The sequence below is a fragment of the Hypanus sabinus genome, chromosome 5 (assembly GCF_030144855.1).
Source record: "Hypanus sabinus isolate sHypSab1 chromosome 5, sHypSab1.hap1, whole genome shotgun sequence".
NCBI classification, from domain to species: domain Eukaryota; kingdom Metazoa; phylum Chordata; class Chondrichthyes; order Myliobatiformes; family Dasyatidae; genus Hypanus; species Hypanus sabinus.
The window spans coordinates 155,915,262-155,942,128 of NC_082710.1; the positions used below are offsets into that span (position 1 = coordinate 155,915,262).

General features: G+C 39.6%; 1 protein-coding gene across 1 annotated transcript in view; it reads left to right on the forward strand.

The window, feature by feature from the left end:
* LOC132393798 (uncharacterized) overlaps nucleotides 1–26,867 on the forward strand; it is a 67,054-nt gene that overhangs the window by 37,828 nt on the left and 2,359 nt on the right. Inside the window, exons 5-9 of the mRNA XM_059969193.1 lie at nucleotides 3,875–3,955; nucleotides 6,449–6,571; nucleotides 6,659–6,742; nucleotides 8,876–8,983; nucleotides 23,623–23,660. Coding sequence (XP_059825176.1) covers nucleotides 3,875–3,955; nucleotides 6,449–6,571; nucleotides 6,659–6,742; nucleotides 8,876–8,983; nucleotides 23,623–23,660 — 434 coding nt within the window. The remainder of the gene's footprint in view (nucleotides 1–3,874; nucleotides 3,956–6,448; nucleotides 6,572–6,658; nucleotides 6,743–8,875; nucleotides 8,984–23,622; nucleotides 23,661–26,867) is intronic.

Genomic DNA, 26,867 nt, shown 5'->3' on the forward strand with positions numbered 1-26,867 from the left:
CATGTTTTGATACAATTTAAGGTGGTGCATAGGGTCCACAAGTCTAAAGATAAACTAGCTCGTTTTTACTCTCATACAAATCCTGTCTGTGATAGATGTCATTCTGTAGCTTCATTGACTCATATGTTCTGGTTTTGTCCTCTTTTGGAGAAATATTGGAAAGACATTTTTGATATTATTTCAACAGTTTTGAGTATTGATTTACATCCTCATCCTATTACTGCAATTTTTGGCTTCCCAATGGTGGAAGATAATAATTTATCCTCTCCAGCTCATCGGACAATTGCATTTGTTACAATAATGGTCAGAAGATCCACTTTATTGAATTGTAAAGAGATTAATCCTCCAACTACATTCCAATGGTTTTCCCAAACTATATCTAGTTTAAATTTAGAAAAAAAATCAGAAGTATCACTTTTGATCCTTTGGTTAAATTCGAAGAAACTTGGAGACCATTTATTCAACATTTTCATATAACTTGACCTTTTCCGAATCCTTTTGATTATCCTTAAGTATTTGGATAGAGGAGCAGAGTTATTGACATTATTGATTGTATCTGATATAATGTAATTGCCCAGTTTTGTTTAATTTAGTTCAGTTTTTTTTTTGATTTCTAATTTGGCTTTTTTTTTGGTATGTTTTTCTATCATGTTAACGACATGAAGAGTTTGGGAGGTTTCGTACATTTGTGTTATCTATAGCTTTTACTCATATATATTGTTTACCAACAATGTAATCCCAATCTCTCTGTACTACTATTGTAATTATGCCTATGTATTTGAAAATTAATAAAAAGATTTAAAAAGAAAGAAAGAGGGTCTCAGATACTTCTTCTGGGCTGTACCACCATTGGCTGTCACTTAAATTTGGTACAGGCCCACTGCTGCTACCCATGTCCTCACAAGCAGCTCAAAACACTGGATGCACAGATTATGCCCCCAAACAGCACTCACCCACCTCCTCCTGGCAGGCCCCCATGCGCCTCCTCACCAGCAAGGTGTTGGTCCCCTCCAGAATCAAGACACAGCCCATTTCAACAGTGTCCAAACTTTCAACCAATCCCTGCTGCTCTCCCTCAACCGAGCACTGCCACTCATCCAACAACTGAGAGATCCGTTCCGCCCATGTCTCATACGCCTCCGCCCCCTCCCTCCTGACAGTTGGGACAGCCCATGGCTCCGTCTCACCCAGGGCACCAATAGACACTGGCATTCCCATCTCTGTGACATCAATGCTAGCCCGCACTAAAGCAAGGTCTGAGACTGCCATTTTATTAATTTTTCACTCTACGATTTCAAACTCACCATCAGCTTTAACCATACTCAAAAATCGAATTAACAATTCAGCCAAGGTATGAATATCCACCCACTCAGCCCGTTACTAACCCCAATCCCACAGAAGCGCACATGTCTAACAGCAATCCCACAGATACACACCAGCATGATTTAAACAGGGCAAACACAGCGCACCCTACAAAAATCCCTATCACACATTGTAAGACTCGTTGCCTCTAGTGGCGTGATCTCGGGGGTAGCTCCCCACCCCAACCAAACTTTAACAATCTTGTTTGGATGGATGCAGGATGTCCCCTGTGTATCGTCAGTACCCCAAAATATATGGATAAATGATTAAGATTTTATATTTAAGTATGGGGTTAGTAGAGAAACAAAAGAAAAGGAAAACAAATAAAAGGCAACAATAATCTCATAAACATGTCCAGTGCACAAACATTGGAGCTCATGGATTTCCTTTTGCTGATGCTCCTCTGCTCATCGTCGACCCCTGGGCTCCTCAAGCCGTGTCTTCTCTCTTCATCATCCTCACGCCTTCTCCCCAAGCCCGAGCAAGCTAACAGCTTTCACACAGACAGAAAGAATAACATCTATCCCAATTGGTTAGCAAATGAATGCAAGTCCCGTTATCACTAATTATAACCCAAACACGCTGCTGTAGAGAACCACTGTCTCAGCAGTTAACAGTACAGAGAAACTATTTTATTCACCTTAGCAGTAACATAAAAGAAGAAACCGTTATACATGTATATATACAGTTCATTCCAGAATTACGGACATATCCTCCTCCTTCAAAGAAAGGGGCTTTCTTTTCTCCACCATCAATGCTGCACTTACCCACATCTCTTCCATTTCACACACATCTGCCCTCACTCCACCTCCTGCCACTCCTCCAGGGGTAGGGTTTTCTTCTCTTTACCTACCACCCCACCAGTTTCTGTGTCCAGCACATAACTCTCCATAACTTCTGCCATTTCCAGTGGGATCCCACCACCAAGCACATCTTTCCCTTCCACATACTTTCTGCTTTCCACAGGGATTTCCTTGTCCATTCATTCTTCCCCACTGATCTCCCTCCTGACACTTATCCTTGCAATTGGAACAAGTGCTGCACCTGCCTCTACGCCTCCTCCCTCACTACTATTACAGGCACCTTCCAGGTGAGGCAACACTTCAGTTGTGAGTCTGTTGGGGGTCATTTACAGTGTCCAGTGCTCCCGGTATAACTTCCTGTATATTGGTGAGGCACGACATAGATTGGGAGATCGCTCCATCTGCTAGAAAACAACGAGGTCTCCCAGGGGCCACCCATTTTAATTCTACAGCCCATTCTGATTCTGACATGTCAGTCCATGGCCTCCTCTACTGTAATGATGAGGTTACACTCAGGTTGGAGGAGCAGCACCATATATTCCTTCTGAGTAGCCTCCAACCTGATGGCATGGACATCAATTTCTCAAACTTCTGGTCATGCCCCCCCACCCTTCAGCATCCCTCATTCCCATTTCCCCCATTTCCCTCTCTCACAACGTCTCCTTACCTGCCCACCACCTCCCCTTGGTGCTCCCCTCCCTTCCCTTTCTTCCATGTCCTTCTGTCCTCTCCTATCAGATTTCCCCTTCTCCAGCCCTTTATCTCTTTCACCAGTCAACTTCCCAGAGCTTTACTTCACCTCTCTCCCTCTCCTGGTTTCACTTAACACCTATAACTGAAATTCTGCAGATGCTGGAAATCCGAGCAACACACAGAAAATGGTGGTGGAACTCAGCAGGCCAGGCAGCATCTATAGAAAAGGGTAAACATTCAACCAGTCCCAATGAAGGGTCTTGCCTCAAAATGTTAACTGCTTACTTGTGTCATATGTCTTTGGAGAGGTAGCAGTGCTTGGGATGGGCTGCTAATATTTAAGAATGAGTTTTTATATAGAATGGCGATGTCTGATTTGTAAATGGTAGGAGCTGTATTTGAGAACGGGACACTGTTAGGATTATGAACAAATAGAGCTCTAATATGGTGTTGTGATTGGGAGTTGGATATTATCAGCATGAGTTTAGAGAAGTTTTCATACTAGGCAGCGGAAGATGTTTGGTGAGGTTGGTTCAACAAGAAATTGGAAAGGAAGGAAGGTGCAGAGAAACTCTTATGATCTTTCCTTTCAGTTAGTCCTGACGAAGGGTCTTGGCCCGAAACATCGACAGAGCTTCTCCCTATAGATGCTGCCTGGCCTGCTGTGTTCCATGAGCATTTTGTGTGTGTTATTTGAATTTCCAGCATCTGCAGATTTCCTCATGTTTGCAGAGCAACTGATGGGTTTAGTCAATGAATAATCCAGGTGCACTGAGTATTTTATTGAAAGTGAATTATTAGAGACAAAAAAGTTGTATTTCGGAGAGTAAAAATGAGTGGTAGCTTTGTATTTCATAACGATCTACATCGGTGTCACTATCAATCTTACCCACCCAGGTCCCTTCAATATTACCTGAGATGATGGTTGTGTGTAGTTTATTCTTATTTATAAATAGCTATCATGTAGGTTGAAGTGGAATTAAGCCATTCTAATGTTATTGTTCATTTCTCTGCAGTGTTTCAGAGCCTCATTATTTGCAACATTTTGTCTGTTGTTGCTACCTTCGCTGCCCTCATCTCCTGGATTGCGATTAAAGGTGAGCACAAAGATGTGTTTGGTATTTATCCCTCTCCAGCTCAATGTCCCTCTCCAAATGCCCTTTGTGAATTGTTATTGTACCCACCTCTACCACTTCCTCTGGCAGCTCATTCTATATGTCCAGCACCCTCCAAGTGGAAAAACCAGAGGCTCAGATGCTCTTTGAATCTCAGAAACCTTAAATTTCAGTTTCCTTACCCTGGAAAAGGAATGTGTTCTCATGACTTGATAACCTGTATAAGATCACTCCTCAGGGGAATCAGTTCCAGTTAGTGCAAGAATAACACAATCTTCAGTACATTAAATCAGACCATAAGATACAGGAACAGAAGTGGGACATTTGCCCCATCATGTCTGTCCTGCCATTCAATCATGGCTGAACCAATTCTTCCAGTCATCCCATCTCCCCTGCCTTTTCCCCATACCCTTTGATGCCCGGGCTAATCAAGAACCTATTCATGACTGATGCAATGGAAACTGTGTATTTAAATGAAATATCCAAAATTTGAAAGCTTATTTTGCATTGTTCATTCAAGGAGAAAGAACTATTTAGTAAGGAATAGAATGATTATTAGGAAAGTGAAAAATGCAATGGAACAATAATTACTGGGTTCATCTCCAAATCCTCATGGAGAATGTGTGTAGTTCATCTGCTCATGTAAGAAGGCTTAGGATCAGACAAAAATGAGGGTATCTAGATGATGCTAAAACTATCTTTGTCAAGAAAATCAAAGCAATGTACAGGTCCAGATGTTATTCTTAATGCTTCAACCTACCATTGAAAATTCTTCTGGTTGTCCCACACTGATATTTTACAATATCACTGATATTTCACATTGATATTTTATAGACAATAGACAATAGGTGCAGAAGTAGACCATTCGGCCCCTCAAGTCTGCACCGCCATTCTGAGATCATGGCTGATCATTCACTATCAATACCCAGTCCCTGCCCTGTCCCCATATCCCTTGATTCCCCTATCCATCAGATATCTATCTAGCTCCTTCCTGAAAGCATCCAGAGAATTGGCCTCCACCGTCTTCCGAGGCAGTGCATTCCACACCTCCACAACTCTCTGGGAGAAGAAGTTTTTCCTCAGGTCTGTTTTAAATAACTGACCTCTTATTCTCAATCCATGCCCTCTGGTACTGGACTCTCCCAACATCTGGTACATATTTCCTGCCTCAATCCTATCAAATCCTTTAATTATCTTAAACGTTTCAATCAGATCCCCTCTCAATCTCCTCAATTCCAGTGTGTACAAGCCCAATCTCTCCAATCTCTCTGTGTAAGACAGCCCATCCCACGAATCAACCTAGTGAATCTATGCTGCACTTCCTCAATTGCCAAAATGTCCTTTCTTAAACCTGGAGACCAAAACTGTACACAATATTCCAGGTGTGGTCTCACCAGGGCCCTGTACAAATGCAAAAGGACATCCTTGCTCTTGTACTCAATTCCCCTTGTAATAAAGGCCAACATTCCATTTGCCCTCTTCATTGCCTGTTGCACTTGCTCATTCACCTTCATTGACTGATGAATTTTAGAAGGACATTTAGAAGGAAAGAAGGACACTTCTTTCCAAATCCACACCTCAAATTGCAAAGGAAATGACAGTAGGTGTATGAAGTCACAATCACCAGTTGGTTCCTTTCCAAGTCATAGCGATACTGATTTGCAAATGTGTCACTAATTTTCATTGTTGCTGAGTCTTGTGTCACTATGGGAGCATTTTCTGGTGCTTTGCTGTCTGCAAGAAGGTAATGGGGGGCCTCTTACCCAAGAAGGTTAGAAATGGGCAGCAGCCCAAGATCAATGCCATTTCTCACCAATCTCACTGATGAAAGCATTGAAGAGGATTGAAACAGCGAGGTGAGTTTGGAATGTGAGTGAGTGTTCAGATACCAGCCTCTTGCTTACTGCTACCGGAGAAAGTTGTTTGCATGTGATGGTCTCTCCCACTTGCTCACTGCTACCAAGGGAAAATTCCCTGCACTTGAATGACCTCACTCTCCCTCGATGCTGTCAGAGGATGATACCGAAGTTCTGGGTCTGTGGTTTATAGATTGGACTGTATTCCTTGGTTGCTCCTTTATCTGTTACTATTTTGTGCAACGTTGCAGCCTGTAGATAATGAATACTAAACTGAACTGAATATGGATCATTTTGATTCTGTGTTTTATATTTCTGTGATTTTGGTCATTCCTCCTTGTTCCCCTTTGCGCGTGAGGGAGGTCCACTTGGGAGGGGGTGGGGTTGATGTTTTTCTTTGAAAGGGTACCATGGTTTTCTTTGTTTTGTGACTGTCGGTGGAAAAGATAAATCTCAAAGTTGAATACTGCATATATCCTTTGAAATTTGAATCTTTTGAATCCTTTGAATTTTCACCAGCTGTGCTCCTAAGGTCTACCCAGAACCCCAAAATATGAATTTGAAACAAATATAAATGTGTTATGAATTACTAACCAGTATTGTTGAATCTTTCCTCCAGGTGCTGCCTTTATATCTGTTGTTGCGTTATGCACTGTCTCTGTCCTGTTTTTGGCCATAATTACACCAATTGTTATTCTGAAATTTGGCTGCTCCTTTAATGGGAAATTCCAAAGAACAAAAGGTAAAAAACAGTTCATTATTGTACAAAATGTCTTGTTTTAACCGTAAAACTATACTTACAACTAATTATATCATTGACATTTGACAGGATCTCAACCTTTCATTGCCTTGAGTGGCTTCATCATAATTCCCATTTCAATCACTGTCATAAAGGAAGGGATTCAGCAAAACAGTGAGTCTAACGTTGCAAACATTGGCATTTCTGTGTGCTCAGCATGTTTTTGAAGTTACAAGTACTGTGTGAAATGGCCACTCCCATCACCACTGTTAAACCCACATTAATCTGCTATCTATCCATTTTATTTTCTGTGGATGTACAAGCCTTACTTCAATGTTGGCTAAACAATCAAGCTGGTTGTTGACTTCAGGGAGTACACACGCTCCTGTTGACATCAAAAGCGCTGATGTCGAGAGGATTGAGAGCTTCAGGTTCTTAGGAGTGCACTTTGCTAATAGTCTGTCTTGGTCTAACCATGTAGATTTCATGGCCAAGAAGGTGTACCATGCCTCGGCTTCCTTAGGAGGCTAAAGAAATGTGGCACTTCCACAATTTTTATAGATGCACCATACAAAACATCCTATCAAGATGCATCACAGCCTTGTGTGGAAACTGCTTTGCCCATGACCGTAAGGTGCAGGGAGAGCTGGAAACAGCTCCATATATCACAAAAATCAGCCTTCACTTCATAGACTCTCTAAACGTTTTGCTCCCTTGATAAAGCAGCCAACATAATCAAAGATCTCCCTGATCTCAGACATTCTTTCTATCTCCCCTCCCCCCGCCGCCTGCCCCAACTTTCCATCAGGCATGAGATATTATAGCCTGAATACAAGGGAAGTTCCTTAAGGGCAATTTGTATCACTCTGTTATAATACTACTGAATGATCCTCTAGTATGAATAGATGGATTTTTGACCTCACTACCAACCGTGTCCTGGTCTTGTTCCTTGTCTTCTTGCATTGTGCTTTCTCTGGGCCACTATATTCTGCATTCTGTTCTTATTTTCACTTCCTTTCAATGCACTGATACTATGATCAGTATGGATGTCAGACAAAATTATTTTTTCACAGTACCTTGGTAAATTTGAAAATAGCAAACCAATTTACTAACTTAATTTATGTGGATGAGGCTGAAGAGGATTTTCATCACCTTGGTTCCCTTTTCTCTTGCCACAACCCTGGTAAAAACTGTCTGCTTAAGAAGTCCTTCAGCGAAACTGTCTGCTTAAGAAGTCCTTCAGTGAGGTGAATCCTGATGTTATACTATTGTACATTGAAGACCCCTACCAGAGTAGATTCTGTCTCCTTGATATACACAAACTCAATGCCACTTCCAAGTGGTGTTCAATGTGGAGAGTTCGAATTAATTTTGCTGAGACAGGGTAGTTGGTAGACTCTTCCCACTATTACGGACATTTACACTACACACTGCATCTGCAAAGCAAACAGCATAATGAAGGACTCCACACACCCCTCATACAAACTCTTCTCCCGCCTGCCATCTGGGAAAAGGCACTGAAACATTGGGGCTCTCATGACCAGACTATGTACCAGTTTCTTTCCCCAAGCTATCAGACTCCTCAATACCCAAAGCCTGGACTGACACCCTACTGCCCTATTGTCTTATTTATTATTTATTGTAACACCTGCACTGTTTTTGTGCACTTTATGCAGGCCAGTGTAGGTCTGTAGTCTAGTGTAGCCTGCTCCGTGTTGTTTTTTTACATAGTTAGGTCTAGTTTTTGTACTGTGTCATGTAACACCATGGTCCTCAAAAAGTCTTATTTTTACTATGTACTGTACCAGCAGTTATGGTGGAAATGACAATAAAGGTAACTTGACCTCTTTGAGTGCACTTGTCTTTGCTTAGGAAATTTATGGAGTACAGAATCAGTAAAGAGGATAATCAATAATAGTCCCTAGCTTTTGTTCTATACCATGCTGTGCTTTCCTGGTGAGCCTTCTTGTGCAAAGATAGAGCCATGCATGGTGAAATACTCTGGGGCATTGGTTACAGGCCATGATTATGGTTACAGACTGTTGGTTATGTCCATTACTTGACTACTTTTTGATTGAGCCTTCTCAATTTGGCACAAACTCCAGATGGTAGAGTGTGTATAATTGTGCTGAATATGATGTGTCCAGCCCTTGGGTTTCCCTATGTATGTCACAATGTTGCTTTCTGTGGTATGGTATCAAGTTTGTGTGCTAATGCTTATCAAAAAAATCTTTGGGTTGTTTTACCACGGTGAAGGTATTGGGGGACATTCAACTTACTCAGTGTTTCCTTCTCACACATTTTCAGATCAAAGTTGTCACACCACCAACTTAACATGGAGCATACCGATTGCATTATTGGTCAGCTGTGTTATTATAATGTCTGTGTTCCTTGTAATATATCGCTGTAAATACCGTAAGTATAAATCTTATTAAAAACCTTAAGTATCTTCACTTTCTGAAGAATTCAGAATTGTTGACCTAAAATGTGATCAGATCTTCATGCAAGACCTAAAACTTGATAAAGATAACCCAATTAATTAAATAACACAAAAAACGTTATACTTGTTCATTTATTTATTGAGGAAAAATGATCCAATATTAAATGTATTTGTTGGAAAAATATGTTATCCTTTGCTTTCAAGAACTCATGAACTCATGTACATCAATAACCTCAACCAAATGTTTCCAGTAACTGTTGATCAGTCCTGCACATTGGTAGAGGATTTTTAGGTCATTCCTCCTTATAAAACTGTTTCAACTCTGGGATGTTGGTGGGCTTCCTTGCATGAACTGAATGCTTCAGGTCCTTTCACAACACTTCTATAGGATTAATGTCAGGACATTGATTCAGCCATTACAAAACACAAATCATCTTGTTTTGAAACAATTCTGTTGATGATTTACTCTTGCCTTTTGGATGATTGTCTTCTTGCATTATCTAATTTCTATTAAGCTTCAGGTGATTGACTGCTACTCTGACATTCTCCTGTAAAATGTCCTAATACAATTTTGAATTCATTGTTTCCTCAATGATTGCAAGCTGTCCAGGTCCTGAGGCAGCAAAGTAGCCCCAAACCATGATGCTGCTTCCATCATGCTTCACAGTTGAGATGAGGTTTTGGTGTTGGTCTACAGTCCCCATTTTCCTCTGAACGTAGCAATGTCCATTTCTGCTAGAAAGTTCCAGTTTTTTCTCATCTGTTCTTGCAATATTGCCCTGGAAGCATTCAGGTGGTCTTTTGCAAACTTGTTAAGAGCACCAATGTTTTTTGGAGAGCAGTGGTTTCCTCCACGGTGTCCTTCCATGTACACCATTGTTGTTTCGTGATTTTCTTGTATTCGACACATGAACAGAGGCTTAACGGGTTTTAAGGTTTTCTGCAGTCTTTTGTCATTACCCTTCCTTTCTTTCTCACCTCCTTCAGCATTGCACATTGTGCGCTTGGTGTGATATTTGCTGGATGCCCTCTCCTAGGGAAAGTAGCAATAGTAATAATTTTCCTCCATTTGTAGACAATTTCTCTTACTGTGGACTGCTGAACACTCAGGTCTTTAGAAATGCTTTTGTAGCCTTTTCCAGCTTGATTTATCTCTACAATTTTACTGGTAAGGTCCTCTGAAAGTTGTTTTGATCAAGGCATGGTGCACATAAACAGACGTTTCTTGAGAAGACCAGGCTTTGTCAGTAAGCTGACATTGTATGTCTGGTCTATAGGGCATGGTGCCTCTGCAACTCACACCTCCAGTCTCATCTCATTGATTGGAATACTTGACTCCAAATAGCTTTTGTAGAAGGCATTATCCCGGAGGCTCACATATATTTTCCAAGAAATACATGTAGTATTGGATAATTTTTCTCAATAAATAAGTGAACAAATATGTTTTATGTGCTATTTAGTTAACTAGGTTCTCTTTATCTAGTTCTAGTGAAGATCTGATCACATTTAGGTTATATTTATGCAGAAATAGAGATATTTCTACAGGGTTCACAAAGTTTTTAGCACTATGTATGTCCATATTCTGTGCTCTGTTGAGACCAGAAGTTTATATCCAAATACAGTAAAATTATTTATTTAACAAGATTAAATCCTGTGGTGTTACAGGAAAAATACTGGCAAGAATAGAGGAATGGCTGACAGGTAGGAGGCAATGAGTGGGAATAAAGGGGGGACTTTCTGGTTGGCTGTCACTGACTAGTGGTGTTCCTCAGGAGTCAATACTGGGACAGGTACTTTTCACATGGTTTGTCAATGATTTAGAAAATGGAATTGATGGCTTTGTGGCAAAGCTTACAGATGCTGCAATGATAGGTAGAGGGGTAGGTAGTGCTGAGGAAGCAACACGATTTCAGCAGGACTTTGACAAATTAGAAAAATAGGCAAAGAGAGAGTCTCCTTTCAGCATCCCATGGAGTAAGATGCGTTTTGGCACTACTCCTTCCTTTTATAACTTACTTTCCACTGCTAGTTTTGTTTAAACTTTGAAGATTTATTACTTTTAGTGAAGGATGTACAATTTAATTATGATGGCTGGAACCCAATCTGGAATCAAATTAAGAGGTGGCAAAATTGTTTCTGAAATGGAGCAAACAAAGGAGACAGAGGAAGTCTCTACTTCAGAAAGAATGTTTTCTTTGATGCAAGATATTAACACCAAGATCGGATGGTAGACACTGAGATTGATAAACTGAGCAATGCTAATGAAAAGCTTGATAAAACCATCTCTGCTGTCCAGGAATCTTCAAGGAATCTGGAATTTCAATATCAGACCCTTAAATCAGAAGAGAACATGAGACAATGAATCAACTGATTAAAGAACATGAATTAAAAATATCTACTATGGAAAAAAAAATTGTTGAGGTTTCTTTGGAATTATTAAGAACTAAAATGAAAATGATTGATCTGGAAAGCAGAACTCGTAAGATGAATTTACGCATACTGGGTTTGCCTGAAGACATGGAAACCAGTGAGCCACTAAAATTTTTTTATGAATATGCTTTTTAGGGAGATACTTGAAACTCTTTTGATGATAGATAGAGTTCACAGAATCCTTCGCCTGAAGCCTTTGGTGGAGATGAAACCGCACCCAGTGATTGTATGTTTGCATTACTTTGCTACTAAAGAAGCAATTCTTCATGATGCTAGAAAGCGGGGGAAGCTAATTTATAATGCAGTAAAGATTCGTATAGTTGAAGATCTTGCCCCAGGAGTTTATGCAGAAAGAATTAAATATTGGGAGGTGATGGTTGTATGTAATAAGAAGAACTGTCATCCCTCTTTGCATTATCCAGCTTGTTTAAGAATCTTCCTGCCTAACACTCACCCAAAACGGTTTGACTCCTCAGAAGAGGCTTGGAAATTTATAAAGGAGTTTAAGTCTGTCTTGCAAGCAACTTAAAGACTTAATCCTTAGCTGGGAGTCGTTTGTAGCTGTATCGTTGAAAGTTTAATCTAAGTTTTTTTGTCTGGCCAGACATCGTTTTCACTGTTTTATTTTTTAACACTAGTCGTAACATATTATTTGGTTGGATCTATCTTTTTTGAATATATGATTAATTTTTATTAAATGAATTTAAGATGGCTGCTATTAACTATGTTCTAACCTCTGTTGGACACAATATCAAAATATTTGGAATTTGTTTATTTCTTTATGTATCTGTTGTTGTGTCTTTAGTCCGTGGTATTAGCGTAAAACTTTTTAAGAAGAGTCTGGCTATTGGATACAGGGGTTCAGGGATTTTAGTTTAGCATGCCATCCACCTACTGGAGGTTTTGGGCTTTGGGGGGGGGAGAGGGGTGGGGCTATTAGTTTAAGCTTTTTTAACTGGGCCGTCTTGAGAGGTTATCCTGTCAATCATATATTTTTTTCTTTCTGATCGAATCCATAATGTGTTCTTCCCTGTAGGTTTGGCTGGTGCTTTAACTTATTTTATAAAATCTTAAATTAAAGACTTATTATGGATATTGATAAAAGTAATATAATCTCTTGGAATCTGAATGGCTTGAACCTATTAAGTGTAGAAAGGTCTTTAAGAAATTAAAAACACTCCAAGCTAATATTATTTTTTTGCAAGAGACCCATATCTGTAGGGAGGATGAAAACCATTTTTTAAAATTTTGTGAGGTCTCTCAGTTTCACACTTCATCAGTAACTAAAGTTAGAGGGGTATCTATTTTTATTAATTTTAATATCCAATTTGTACATTTTAAATCTGTCACTGATTCAATTGGAAGTACTTAATTGTCACTGGTTTGTTATGTGGTCAAATGGTGGCTTTGGTGTGCGTGTATGCATGTAATGTAGATAGCTCTGAATTTTTTAAGAGGTTATTTTCTGTGTTGCCGAATTTAAATGACTATAAGTTGATCATGGACAGTGACTTTAACTGTTGTCTGAATCCTTCGATTGATAGGTCATCAACCAATCCTTCGCTTCCTAATAAAGCTGCAACCTGTATTAACTCTTTTCTCCTAGAATACGGTTTGGCTGATACTTGGAGATTTCTCCATCCTAAAGATAAGGATTTTTTTTCACATGTACGTCATAAATATTCAAGAATTGATTATTTCTTGTTGGACATGCAATTGGTGCCATTTGTTGCTGACTGTGCGTATGACACTATTGCCCATGAAACTAATACTGAAGTTCCCTGATAATATATGGAATGCATCTCAGTGGAGATTTAATGCTACACTGCTGCATGATTCACATTTATAAGTTTTATTAAAGAGAATATTTCTCTATTTTTCTTTAATTAAATACAACTGAGGGTATGTTAAATTTGGTTATTTGGTATGCGATGCAATCTTTTCTTAGGGGACAGATAATCTTATATTCAGTAGCTTTAAGATGGAAAACTAAAGTGGAACTTTTGGTCATTACTAATAGGATTAAAGAAATAGATAAAGTTTATTCAGAAACACCTAATGAAGAACTATATAAGGAAAGGGTGGAACTTCAAACATAGCATGATCTTCTTTTGACTTTTCCCTTTGAGTGGCAGCTTTTGAAATCTGAAAGTCAACTTACATGGGGATAAGTCAGGTAAATTGTTGGCCAGTCAGCTTAGCAAACCTATGGCTAGAAGGCAGGTTTTGAAAATAAGAAGAACTGATAGAAGTGTAACTTCAGATTGTTAGGAAATTAATAAGGTATTTTTGGATTTTTACTCTAAACTTTATAAATCTGATTTTCCAGCCAATACTACTTTTATGAATAGATTCTTACAAAGATTGAATATATTCAAAATATCTATTCAAGCTAAGAATACATTAGATGTACCTATTAAACGAGAGGAAATAGCAAAGGCTATATCCTCTTTTCAATCAGGTAAAGCTCCGGGACCAGATGGATTTATGGTAGAATTTTTTAAGGTTTTTACTGAAATACCTACACTTCATTTATGCCAAATTTTCACTAATTCTATATCCTCTGGGACCCCCCCCCCCAAAAAAACTTTCTATCTGAATGTGCCTCTTACAGACCAATTCCCTTATTAAATGTGGATTCCAAAATTCTTTCTAAGATTTTGGCTAACAGATGAGAATTTTTACCTAAAGTTATTTCTATGGATCAAACTGGATTTATTAAGAATTGATATTCATATTTTAATATTTGGAGATTATTGAAAATTTTTCTTTCCCCTCCATCTGAAGAATCTGAATGTGTTACTTCCCTTGATGCAGAGAAAGCCTTTGATAGGGTAGAATGGTCTTATTTATTCGAGGTTTTAGAAAGATTTAATTTTGGTCCATGTTTTATTTTCAGTTTTAAGTTGACCTATCAAGCTCCTATGGCTGCAGTTATAACTAACGATCAAAAATCTCCTTAAGTTAGGCTATACAGAGGTACCCGGCAGGGCTGACCTCTTAGTCCGCCGTTATTCAATCTGGCTTTAGAACCTCTTACTATTGCTTTTCAGGACTCCAATAATGTTCGAGGTATTAGGAGAGGAGATAAAGTGCATAAGGTTCTGTTGTATGCAGATGACTTGTTAGTTTATATTTCAGATCCTAAGAAATCTATTCCTTCTATGTTATCTATATTTTCTGAATTTAGTAGTTTTTCTGGATATAAATTAAATTTGCACAAAAGTCAGTTATTTCCTATTAATAACTATTTGGTTCAATATGATCAAATTCCTTTTAGCATTGCTAAAAATAACTTTACTTATCTTGGTATTAAAATTAACAAAAATTTTAAGGGCCTGTATAAATATAACTTTCTTCCATTAATTGAATATGTGCAACAAATGCTCTCTAAATGGTCTCCTATGACATGATCATTAATTGGTTGAATTAATGCTATTAAAATGAAAGTGTTACCGAAGTGCTCATATGTATTTCAGGTAATCCTTTCCTTTGTTCCTAAACTTTTTTTTGATAGAATAGACTCTAAAATTCTATCTTATATTTGGAATTAAAAAAAATCCTAGATTGAATAAACCTCTATTGCAGAAATTTGAAAAAGCGTGGTGGTATGGTTTTGCCAAATTTTAGAATGTATTACTGGACAATTAATATTCAATATATTTCATTTTGGATTCATTATTCAGACATACATGACTGTCCTTTTTGGATGGATTTGGAGAAAAACTCAGTGAAGCAGTATTCTTTGGCCATTTTACTGGGAGCTCCTTTTCCTTTTTTGCTTTCTAAGATTGGCAGTTGAAGCCTCAATCCCATTATTAAACATACATTATGAATTTGGTTTCAGTTTCATAGATTTTTTTGTTTGTAATAACTTTGTTCTTTCTAGTAAAATCTATCTTAATTATTTTTTAAACCATCAATTTCTGATCAGACCTTTGTAATTTGTAAAACCAAAGGAATTATAACTTTTTAAGACTTGTTTATGGGGATTGTTTAATGTCTTTCACTCAGTTAGTGGATGAATATGACTTACCTAATGCACACATTTTTAGATATTTACAAATTAGGAATTTTTTATGTAGTTTACTTCCAAATTTTCCCTCTGCTTATTTACCCAATATGATAGATACTTTTTTTCAGGTTAAACCATTTCAAAAAGGACTGATAGTTATAAAATATAAATGGTTATTGAATTTGTGAAAAATACCTAATGATAAAGTTAAAGGTATGTGGGAATTGGAATTTTGAGAGTCATTTTCAGATAATCAATGAGATAATGTTTTTCATTTGGTAAATACTTCATCTATTTGTGCCCGTAATTCCATGATAGAGTTGAAGGTAGTACATCAAGCACATATGTCAAAGGATAAATTAGCCCATATCTTTCCTAATATTAATTCTATTTGCAACAGATGTAATATTGAGGTAGCTACTTTAACTCATATGTTTTGGTCTTGTATCAAGATAGATAATTTTTGGAAAGATGTCTTTAAAACTTTATCAAAAGTCTTTAATTTGGACCTACAACCGAATTTATTTACAGCAATTTTTTGGGATCATTCCACCAGAAGCAGTATATATTCCAGTTTCCATTCAACGGATGATAGCTATTACAACTAGGAAAGCCATTTTGCTTAAATAGAAGGACTCTAATCCATCTCCTGTTTTTTTAATGGCTTTCCTCCATTATGTCCTGTCTAAGTTTAGAGTAAATAAGAAGTCAGACATTTGATAGCTCCTTTAAATTTGAAGAAACCTGGCAACCTTTTATTCAATATTTTCATATAGCTTGATTTATTGCTCTTCCAATTACTTTTTCGAAACTTTGGATTTGATCAGAAAGTTTCTCTTTTTTTTCTTGCTTTTACTGTCAGTATGGGGTGCCCAGTCCCTTTTTTCCTCTTTTTCTTTTTTTTCTTTTTTTTTTGCTTATAGAGAATAGTCAGGCTTTTTTATGTATATAAAATTATAGAAGTTTCTTTATCTGTTTTTTTTCTTTTTATGAAAGGATAGGAGGAGAATTGATTACCTTTTCTTTTATTATATACTATTAGATTAATACTATGTATGGTCTTGATAATGTTTATTTTACCTTTTATATGTACTGTTATCAATATAGATATTTGAGATAATTCTCTTGTTCATACATTTTTTTTAATTAATAAAAAGATTGATAAGGAAAGGAAGATTATGCAAAGAAATGGCAGAAGGAATGCAGTGTTGGGAAATGTATGATAATGCATTTTGATAAAAGGAACAATAGTGTGGACTATTATCTAAATGGGTAGAAATTTCAAACTTCAGAGGTTCAGAGAGAATTAGGAGTCCTCGTGCAAGACTCCCAGCAGGTTAATGTACAGATTGAGTCTGTGGTAAAGAAAGCAAATACAATGTTGGCCTTTATTTCAAGGGGAATAGAATATGTGGAAAGTAAGGAGATGATGCTGAGGTTTTATAAGACACTACTCAGGTTGCACTTGGAGTATTGCCAACAGTATTGGGGCCCCATATCTCAGAAAGGATGCATTTTCATTGTAGAGAGTCTAGAAGAGGTTCACAAGAATGATTCCAGGAATGAAGGGAGTAACATATGAGGAACATTAACATTTGGCAGCTTTGGGCCTGTACTCACTGGAATTCAGAAAAATACAGGGGGATCTCACTGAAACCTACTGAATGTTGAAAGGACGACATCAGGTCGATGTGGAGAGGATGTTTCCTGTGGTGGGGTTATCCAGATCTAGAGAGCATAGCCTCAAAATTGAGCAGTGATCTTTTACAGCAGAGGGAAGGAGCAAGTTTATTTTAGCCAGTGAGTATGGAATGTCTGTGGAATGCTCTGCCAAGACCACTGTGTTGCCCTTAAGGCATTTACTTAGCTTTATTACATCTTCACTTTGAATAATTCATTAGTAATTATTTTCTAAAGTTAAGGTTGATAACTATGTTGCAGTTGTTGAAGGTAAATTCATTATCTGTGATGTATTGCGGCATGTGATGATGTCACACCCAGTTTCGTCACATCTTGTGGGTAAATACTGGGTTCGGAGAAACGGGAAGGTGGGGGCTTGTGGTTGCAGGATCAAAGTGAGAAAAATTCAATTTCTACGCACTTAGAAACATCATAAAAGCAACGCCGTGAGTTGATATGACTGTTGATATGTTGAAGTAAAAATGTTAACGCTGATTCTGTTAAAAGAAATGATGATTGAGAAAGTTTATTTTCTTACGCTATTGAAAGCGTTTCTGTAAAGTTTGTGTTGAAGTGTATTTAAAGTTGTTGATGGTGTAGGTAGATTCTGACTGTACATTATACTTTAATGAGACTTTAATGTAATATGGTTTGTTGTAGTTTTACTTTTACAAGTATTTATGATGTAAATGTGATGCCAAGAAGGATACAGATAGTGCATATATTTTGTATTATTTTATCAACAGTTTTCACCATACGTTAATGTGGAAGAGTGAACAGAAAACGGTTAATATTACTGCGATCCTGTCCTCATTGACTTCAGTTTAACTTGGTGTTAGTCAGAGTTTCTACACACTGCACGAGAACACTACAGTGAAAAGGCAGCATTATTTGGTGTTTCAACAAGTGGTATGATGGCCACGCGATCAAGCATTAAATCATTGCCATCCAGCACCAGGAGCAGTAGGGTATCAACAAGTGTGGCTGCCCTCGCAGAGCTAAAGCAGGAGCTGCCAAGGTGTGAGTGTCAATATGCTGACTAAGAAGCAAAACTGAAATTGGAAAGGGCTGCCAGAAAATTGGAAAAGGCTGCCAGAGAAGTCGAAAAGCAGTTGGAAAAGGTAAGGATAGAAGCAGAGTTAGAAGTGCTGGTGCTCCACTGAGATGCCGATGCAGCCATCATGGAAGCAGAAATGTTAGAAAGTGCTGAAGAAATGCAGCAATGAAGATGAAGCAGTAAAATTTATATCAGAAAGGACCAAATTGGAATGCACTAGCAAATATGTCAAATCACAAATGGACCTGAAGATTCATTCTACCTCTCCATACTTACGTGTTGATGTCCCATTCCATGAGAAGTCACAGGGAAGCCTAATTGTAGTGCGTTCAACTGGGGAAGATAATTTACGCTTGCAACCTTGTGATGAACTCAAGAATGAAAGGGCTGACGACAAATACTTCTCGACACCAAACTTACCAGATTTGATGAGAGAAGAGGCAGAGGCTGAAGTCAGAGCAGCAAATCCCATAACGGATGTATACGCTCAGTCATATGCCCGCTGACATATTCCCCCAGCCAGCACGCTACCAGCAGTAGAACCCTTGGCACAGTATTTAGCACAACGAGATCTTGTCAATTCAGGACTATACCAGTTTGACGATAAGCCTGAAAGTACCATGCATGGTACTCCTCATTCACCAGTGCAACTGGCGGAGTCCAGCTCACAGCAATTCAAGAGTTGGACCTTATGACTAAATGGCTGGGAAAAGAATCATGTGAACAGGTGAGTGCTATGCGGTCCCTGGAATTATTGAAATGGCACTATTTCAATGGCTGGAAAATTTTCCTAGAGTGTCATCCAAGGACCACACTAAACTAACAGAATTTGGAGATTTACTCATGGAGATTGAAGGCGCTAAAGAAGATGGCTATTTAATTGGCCTGTCATACCTAGATACTTCATACGGAATTGGAGCAATTGTGGACAAACTTCCATTTAAGCTGCATGAAAGGTGGGTGTCTGTTGGCTCAGAGAACAAGGAAAAGAATGGTGGTTGATTACCTCCCTTTAAGTATTTCACTAGGTTTGAGTGTAAGGAGGCGAAGAAGCAAAACGACCCTAGCTTCATGAGTCCAGGTAACAGTACAATTCACACCAAACTAGTCAAATCCACTTTGAACAATTTTAACATCAATACACCTGTCTCAGTGCATAAGATTGAAGTCTCCACAACTAACAATGACCCTAGCAAGAATTGTCCATTGCACAACAATCCCCACCCCCTCAAAAATGCAGACCGTATAGAAAAAAACACTTTGACGAGAGAAAGGCCCTTTTCAAGGAGAAAAGAAAATGTTTTAAATGTTCTTCCTCCACCTCTCACCTTGCTAGAGAGTGTACCTTCCCCTTAAAGGGCTCTGAATGCAACAGCACTAATCATGATGGGGCCATGCATCCCAGTCCGTCACCACAAACAGGCAACACTCCTTCACCATCGCAAGTGGACAGTGGGGAGGGAGAGGATCACTGCAATACAACTGTTGTTAGCTTGAGCTGCACAGAAGTTTGCTGTCAAGGTCAGTGAAGCTATTCTTGCTCAAAGATCTGCCTCACTAAGGTATACCCTAAGGGAGCCAAAGACAAGGCCATCAAAGCCAGTGTAATTCTGGAGGATCAAAGCAAATGCTCACTAGTTAGATCAGAGTTCTTCGACTTGTTCAATGTAGAGAGTAATCAGTTCCCATATTACCTTAGAACTTGCTCAGGCAGCGTAGAAACATATGGCAGGAAGGCTGAAGGCATACAGCTCGAGTCGCTGGATGGTAATGATGTGATCTGTCCCCCTCCACTCTTGGAGCGCAATGAAAGCTTGAATAATCTCACCGTGATTCCGACGCCAAGCGAAGTGCTACACCAGCCGCATCTCCACCACATTGCCAAACACATACCAGAAATGGATCCAAAAGCAGACATACTCCTGGAAGAGACGTTCTCAGGGTGCAGAATGTCAGGCAGCTGGTCAATGGACCACACGATGCCCCCTTCACCCAACACCTTGATCTAGGCTGGGTGGTAATAGGAGAGGTGTGCCTTGGCAAAGTACACAAACCATCAGTTAACATGCTCAAGACCAACGTGCCAGAGAGTGGCATCCATTCAATTTTTCAACCTTGCACAAGCTTTATATGTATCAAGGAAGCACAGCAAGGCTTTAACAAGCGTAGTAAAGTAACCGATAAGACACTAGGACCGTCAGTCTTTGCTCAAACTGAGCACGATAATAAACTTGCTCCACCAGTGGAAAAAACTCAAACAAGCAAGACACTTGAGCTGATCGAACCCGAAAGAGACTCGGAAATTCGGCCGCAAATACAAACCGGTGTCACCTACCTGCAAGAATCAATACGTACCATCGAACGCTTTCAGCGGTTCTCCACCTTGAATTCCTTAGTGAGAGGATTTGTGTTCCTCATCCACATGGCCAGATCTCACAAACACTCATCCCAAAATAGTGAATGCAAGGCATGGCACAAACGTGACTTACCTCACACTGCAGGCAAATTGGCCCAGGCAGAGGATGTCATCCTTAAAGCAACAAAGAGCAGCTTTTGCAAAGGAGCTTTCAGCCCTCCAAGCTAACAAACCAAAACCAAAGGACAGCCCTTTGAGGAAACTCAGCCTGATCCTGGAGAATGATCTTATTTGCATTGGAGGCTGATTAATACACTTTCACCTTTCAGCTGCAAAAAAGAGTCCAGTAATCCTACCCAAAGACAGTCCTGTGTCCTTACTGCTCACGCACCATCACCACGAACTGGTAAGGCATCAAGGCTGTCACTTGACGGAAGGAAAAATCAGGGCAGCGGGACTGGAGGCAAAACACTGATCAATTCAGTACCCCACAGTTGTGTAACCTGCCGGAAACTGCGAGGGAACCGGGAAGTTCAACGTATGGCGGACCTCCCACCAGAACGCCTCAAAGCCTGCCCTCCTTTTATGTATGTGGGGCTCGATATATTTGCTCCCTGGACCATCACCACTAGATGCACCAGAGGAGGACAAGCAGAGAGCAAATTGTGGGCCATCATGTTCAGCTGCATGAGTTTGAGATCAATGCATATTGAGATAATCGAATCTTTAGATACATTCAGCTGCATTAACACTCTCAGGTGCTTCTTTACACTAAGAGGCCCTGCAAAACAGTTAAGATCTGATTGCGGGACAAACTTTGTTGGAGCATCCAAGGAGCTTGGGTTGGACAAAACGGTGCAAAGTTACCTCAGTGAGCAGGGATGCAACTGGGAATTCAACACACCACATGGCTCTCACACGGGAGGTTTTTGGGAGTGGATGATTGGCATCACCTGAAGAATCCTTGATTCAGTGTTTCTGCAGCAACGCACCCGACTGACCAATGAAGTACTGTGCACACTAATGGCAGAGGTCACAGCCATTATAAATGCGTGACCACTCCTACCTGAGTCTTCCGACCTGGAAAGCCCCTTCATACTCTCGCCATCAATGCTTCTTACACAGAAGGCAGGAGTTCCCCCTCCACCTGGGGACTTCTGAGACAAGGACTTGTAAACAAAGCAATGGAGACAGGTTCAGGCACTCGCAAATCAGTTCTGGTCCTGTTGGAGCCATGAATATCTACCTTTGTTGCAACACAGACAAAAGTGGACAGAACCTCGCAGGAATGTTCAAGTTGGAGATTTAGTCCTGCTCAGAGACAAGCAGGTCACCAGCAGCTGCTGGCCAATGGCCAGAATCACTGCCACATCCCTGGTAGGGATGGACATGTCAAGAAGGTTGAGTTGAAAACTTCCGACCAAGGTGATGTGAAAACTTACCAAAAACCAGTTGCAGAAGTCATTCTACTTCTACCTAATGACTGATCAAGAGACTACAGTTCGGTATCATGTTTCTCAGTGACCTTACAAAGGTCAGGCGGGGAGTGTGTTGCCCTTAAGGCATTTACTTAGCTTTATTACATTTTCACTTTGAATAATTTATTTAATTTATTTGTAATTATTTTCTAGTTAAAGTTAAGGTTGATAACTACTTTGCAGTTTTTGAAGGTAAATTCATTATCTGTGATGTATCGCGGCATGTGATGATGTCACACCCAGTTTCGCTCGTCTTGTGGGTAAATACCAGGTTTGGAGAAACGGGAAGGTGGGGGCTTGTGGTTGCAGGATCAATGTGAGAAAAGTTCCATTTCTATGCACTAAGAAAAATCATAGAAGCAACGCTGTATGCTCATATGACAGATGATATGTTTATTTTCTTGTGCTATTGAAAGCGTTGCTGGAAAGTTTGCATTGAAGTGTATTCAAAGTTGTTGATGGCGTAGGTAAATTCTGACTGTACTTTAATGAGACTTTAATGTAATATAGTTTGTTGTAGTTTTACTTTTACAAGTATTTATGATGTAAGTGTGATGGCAAGAAGGAAACAGATTCTGTATATATTTTGTATTATTTTATCAACAGTTTTCACCATATGTTAATGTGGAAGAGTGAACAGTAAATGGTTAATCTTACTGCGATCCTGTCCTCATTGACTTCGGTTTAACTTGGTGATTGTCGGAGTTTCAACACATTGCACGAGAACACTATAATCACAGTGGAGGCCAAGTGGAAGGCTCTGCCAAGACCACAATGGGCTGAATGGCATAATTCTGCTCATTATGGTCTTAAGGTCTTAAAGTCACAGACCACTCAAAGATTATTTCACAATACAGCCAATGAAATCAGCCACACAAATGAGTAAAATGATTTTTGATGATTTAGCCTCTTCTAATGTCTGTTGTCCCTAAGATCCCTACAGTATGTTCAATTACAACTATAGGGAAACCACATTAACCTGGACCAAAATATCAGAGAGATTGAGTTAAATCTGACTTTTCCACAGAAAAATGGTGATGAGAAACATAGAAAACCTCCAGCACAATACAGGCCTTTTTACCCATAATGCTGCACTGAACAGGTACTTACATTAGAAATAACCTAGGTTTACCCATAGCCCTCTATTTTCCTTAGCTCCATGTTCCTATCCAGGTGTCTTTTAAAAGACCCTAATGTATCTGCCTCCACCACTGCAACTGGCAGCCCATTTTACGCACTCCCCACTCTGCGTAAAAAAAAACTTACCCCTTGACATCTCCTCTGTACCTACTTCCAAGCACCTTAAAACTGTGCCCTCTTGTGTTAGCCATTTCAGCCCTGGGAAATATCCTCTGACTATCCACATGATCAATGCCTCTCATCATCTTATACACCTCTACCAGGTCACCTCTTATCCTCTGTCGCTCCAAGGAGAAAAAGTCAAGTTCACTCAACTTATTTTCATAAGGCATGCTCCCCAATCTAGGCAAAATCCTTGTAAACCTCCTCTACACCCTTTGTATAATTTCCACATTCAAAGAAACAATGTCCTTTGTTAACTATCTGGAATTTATAAAGGTTTATTTTATTTGTTATAGACAGAAACAGAAATGCAAGGTTTGAAGTAAGAGAGCAGGTATGTTATCGTCTAAATGTCTGCAATTGTCCAGAACTCTGTTATAAGGCTAGTTTAATATGTATTTATAAAAATGAGATGTAAATCTGGCTTCGGGCAGAGAGTGGGTTTGGGGGCTCAATATCATTGAGCATTTACCAAATGTTTGATAATTTAAAATAATTCTAAAATCTGCTGTTCCATAGAATTGTTACAATGCAAAAGGAGGAAGCTTGACCCATTAGATTTATGCCAGGTTTATTACAGAAATCATATCAGTTTCATTCCACTGCTTTCTGCACCCTACCCCCCACTGACTTGCAAATTGCTTTTTCTCATTTGTCTGAATAAGTGACTTCTAAAAGCTTTGACTGATATAGTTTTAACCACAGCTACAAACAGTGAGTTCTAGATTATAATCATGAACATCTGGAGGGGTAAGGAGAGTAAGCTCTTAGAGCAAGGTTCAGAATCAGAAACAGGTTTATTATTACTGGCATGTGTCATGAAATTTGTTAACTTAGCAACAGCAGTTCAATGCAATACATAATATTGAAGGAAAAGTAATAATATATAAATTAATTACAGTATACATATATTGGATAGATTGAAAATCGTGCCAAAAACAGAAATAATATTTATTTTAAAAAGTGATTTAATGTTCACAGGTATAATGTCCATTTAGCAATCAGATGGCAGGGGGAAGAACTTGTTCCTGAATTGCTGAGTGTGTGCCTTCAGGCTTCTATACCTCCTACGTGATGGTAACAGTGAGAAAAGGTCATGCCCCGGGTGCTGGAAGTCCTTAATAATGGACACTGCCTTTCTGAGACACCACTCCTTGAAGATGTCCTGAGTATTAAGATGGAGCCAACTAAATTTACAACCCTCTGCAGTTTCTTTCGGTCTTGTGCAGTAACCCACCCCAACTCCCCCCCCCCCCCATACCAGGGAGTGATGCAACCTGTCAGAATGCTCTCCACGGTATATCTATAGAAATTTTTGAGTGTATTTGTTGGCATACCAAATCTCTTCAAACTCCTAATAAAGTATAGTCGCTGTCTTGCCTTCTTAATAACTGCGAACTTGAAACTGTGCTCTTTCTCCACTTCTGATCCCTCTATTTGGATTGGTATGAGTTCCTTTGTCTGACCCTTCCTGAAGTCCACTCCCTATGACCTTTCCCGTCACCAACAAGTATGCCCCTTTGGATACTGGCAAGTGGAGGGTGGATGACCTATCAGGGTGCTGCAGCAGCAGCCAGGCCTGTGGCAGTGTGTCCGGCTCTGATGCTCTGCCAGGAAGGATGCAGTCATGTCATCAGAGAGTCAAGAGTTACAGGGATGGCCAGGAGATTCTGTGGCCACGAAAGACACACCAGAATGGTGTGTTGCCTCCCAGGTGCTAGAGTGCAGGATGTTTGAAAGCAGCTGCAGAGGGTTTTCAAGAGAGAGGGTGATCAGCCTGATGTTGTGGTGCACAAGTAGCACCAAGGACATGGGTAGAAAGGGGGAAGAGGTCCAGTGAAGTGAGTGTAGGGAGTTAGGGAAGTGACTGATAATCAGGGCCTCCAAGTCGTAATATTTGGAGTACTCCTGGCATGTGCTTGTCAGGGCAGTAATAGGATGATTGTGCTGATGAATGAGAAGCTGAGGACGTGGTGCAGGGGCAGGATTTCAGACTTATGGATCATTAAGATCTTTTCTGGGGAAGATAGCACCTGCACATGAACTCTAGCGGGACCAAAATCCTTTGGGCAGGTTTGCTAAGGTTGCTAGAGAGTGTTTAAGCTAATTTGGCAGGGGATGGGAACTGAAGTGATTGGGCTGAGGACAGGCAGTCGAAACATTGTGTAGTGAGTCTGTGAGGAAGAACAGGCAGATAATAGAGCAAAATAGCAATCAATTGGATAAGATGAAGTGCAACGTGGTGGCAAAATTGTTAAGTGTGATAAATGCAGGACTGAAGGTGTTATATTTGAATACATGCCATATACTGAATAAGGTAGATAATTTTGTAATGCAGTTAAAGATTGGCAGGCATGACATTGTAGGTACTTTGTAGACATTGTAGGTCATGGCTGAAAGAACATCATAGTTGCAAGCCTAACATCCCTATTGTGTTGAAAGAAGAGGCAGGTAGTCAGAGGGTGGCTCTGTTGGTTTACAAAAGATGAAATCAAATCCTGAAAAAGTGGTGACACAAAACTGGAAGATGTAGAATCCTTGTGAGTGGAGTTAAGAAATTGCAAGGGTAAAAAGAAACTGATGAAAGTCAGATACAGGCCTCTGAACAGTCGCCAGGAGGTAGAAGAGAAATTACAATGGAAGACGGTAAGTACATGTCAAAAGGGTAATATTACAATAGTCCTGGGAATTCTAATATGCGGATAGATTGGGAGAATGAGGTTGGTGCTGGATCCCAAGAGGGGGAGTTTTTGGATTGCCTATGAGATGTCTTTTAGAGCAGCTTGTGATTAAACCCACTGGGGGATCAGCTGTTATTGACTTGATGTTGTGTAATGAACCACACATGATTAGTGAGATTAATTAAAGAAGCCCCTGGGATGCAGTACTCTTAATATGATAGAATACATCTTGAAGTTAGAGAAGGAAAAGCTAAATTCAGATGTAATAGTATTACAGTGGAGGAAAGGGAATTAAGGAAATGAATACAGGCATTTGACAAGCTACCACATGTTAGACTTATTCAGAGAGTCAGAAGAAATGGGATCCATGGAAGTTTGGCCAGGTGAATTCAGAATTGGCTTGCCTGCAAAAAGCAGAGGGTCGTGGTGGAGGCAGTACATTCAGATTGGAGGATTATGACTAGCGGTATCCCACGAGGATCGGTTCTGGGACCTCCACTTTTCTTGATTTTTATTAACGACCTGGAAGTGGGGGTAGAAGGGTGGGTTGGCAAGATTGCAGATGACACAATGTTTGGTGGTGTTGTGAATAGTGTTGAGGAATGTTGAAGATTGCAGAGAAACATTGATAGGAGGTACACTTTGGAAGGACAAACTCCAAGGCAGAGTACAAAGTTAATGGCCTGAATCTTCGGAGTGTGGAGGAGCAGAGGGATCTGGGGGTACATGTCTACAGATCCCTGAAAGTTGCCTCACAGGTAGATAGGGTAGTTAAGAAAGCTTATGGAGTGTTAGCTTTCATAAGTTGAGGGATAGAGTTTAAGAGTCAGGGAGTAATAATACAGCTCTTTAAAACTCTG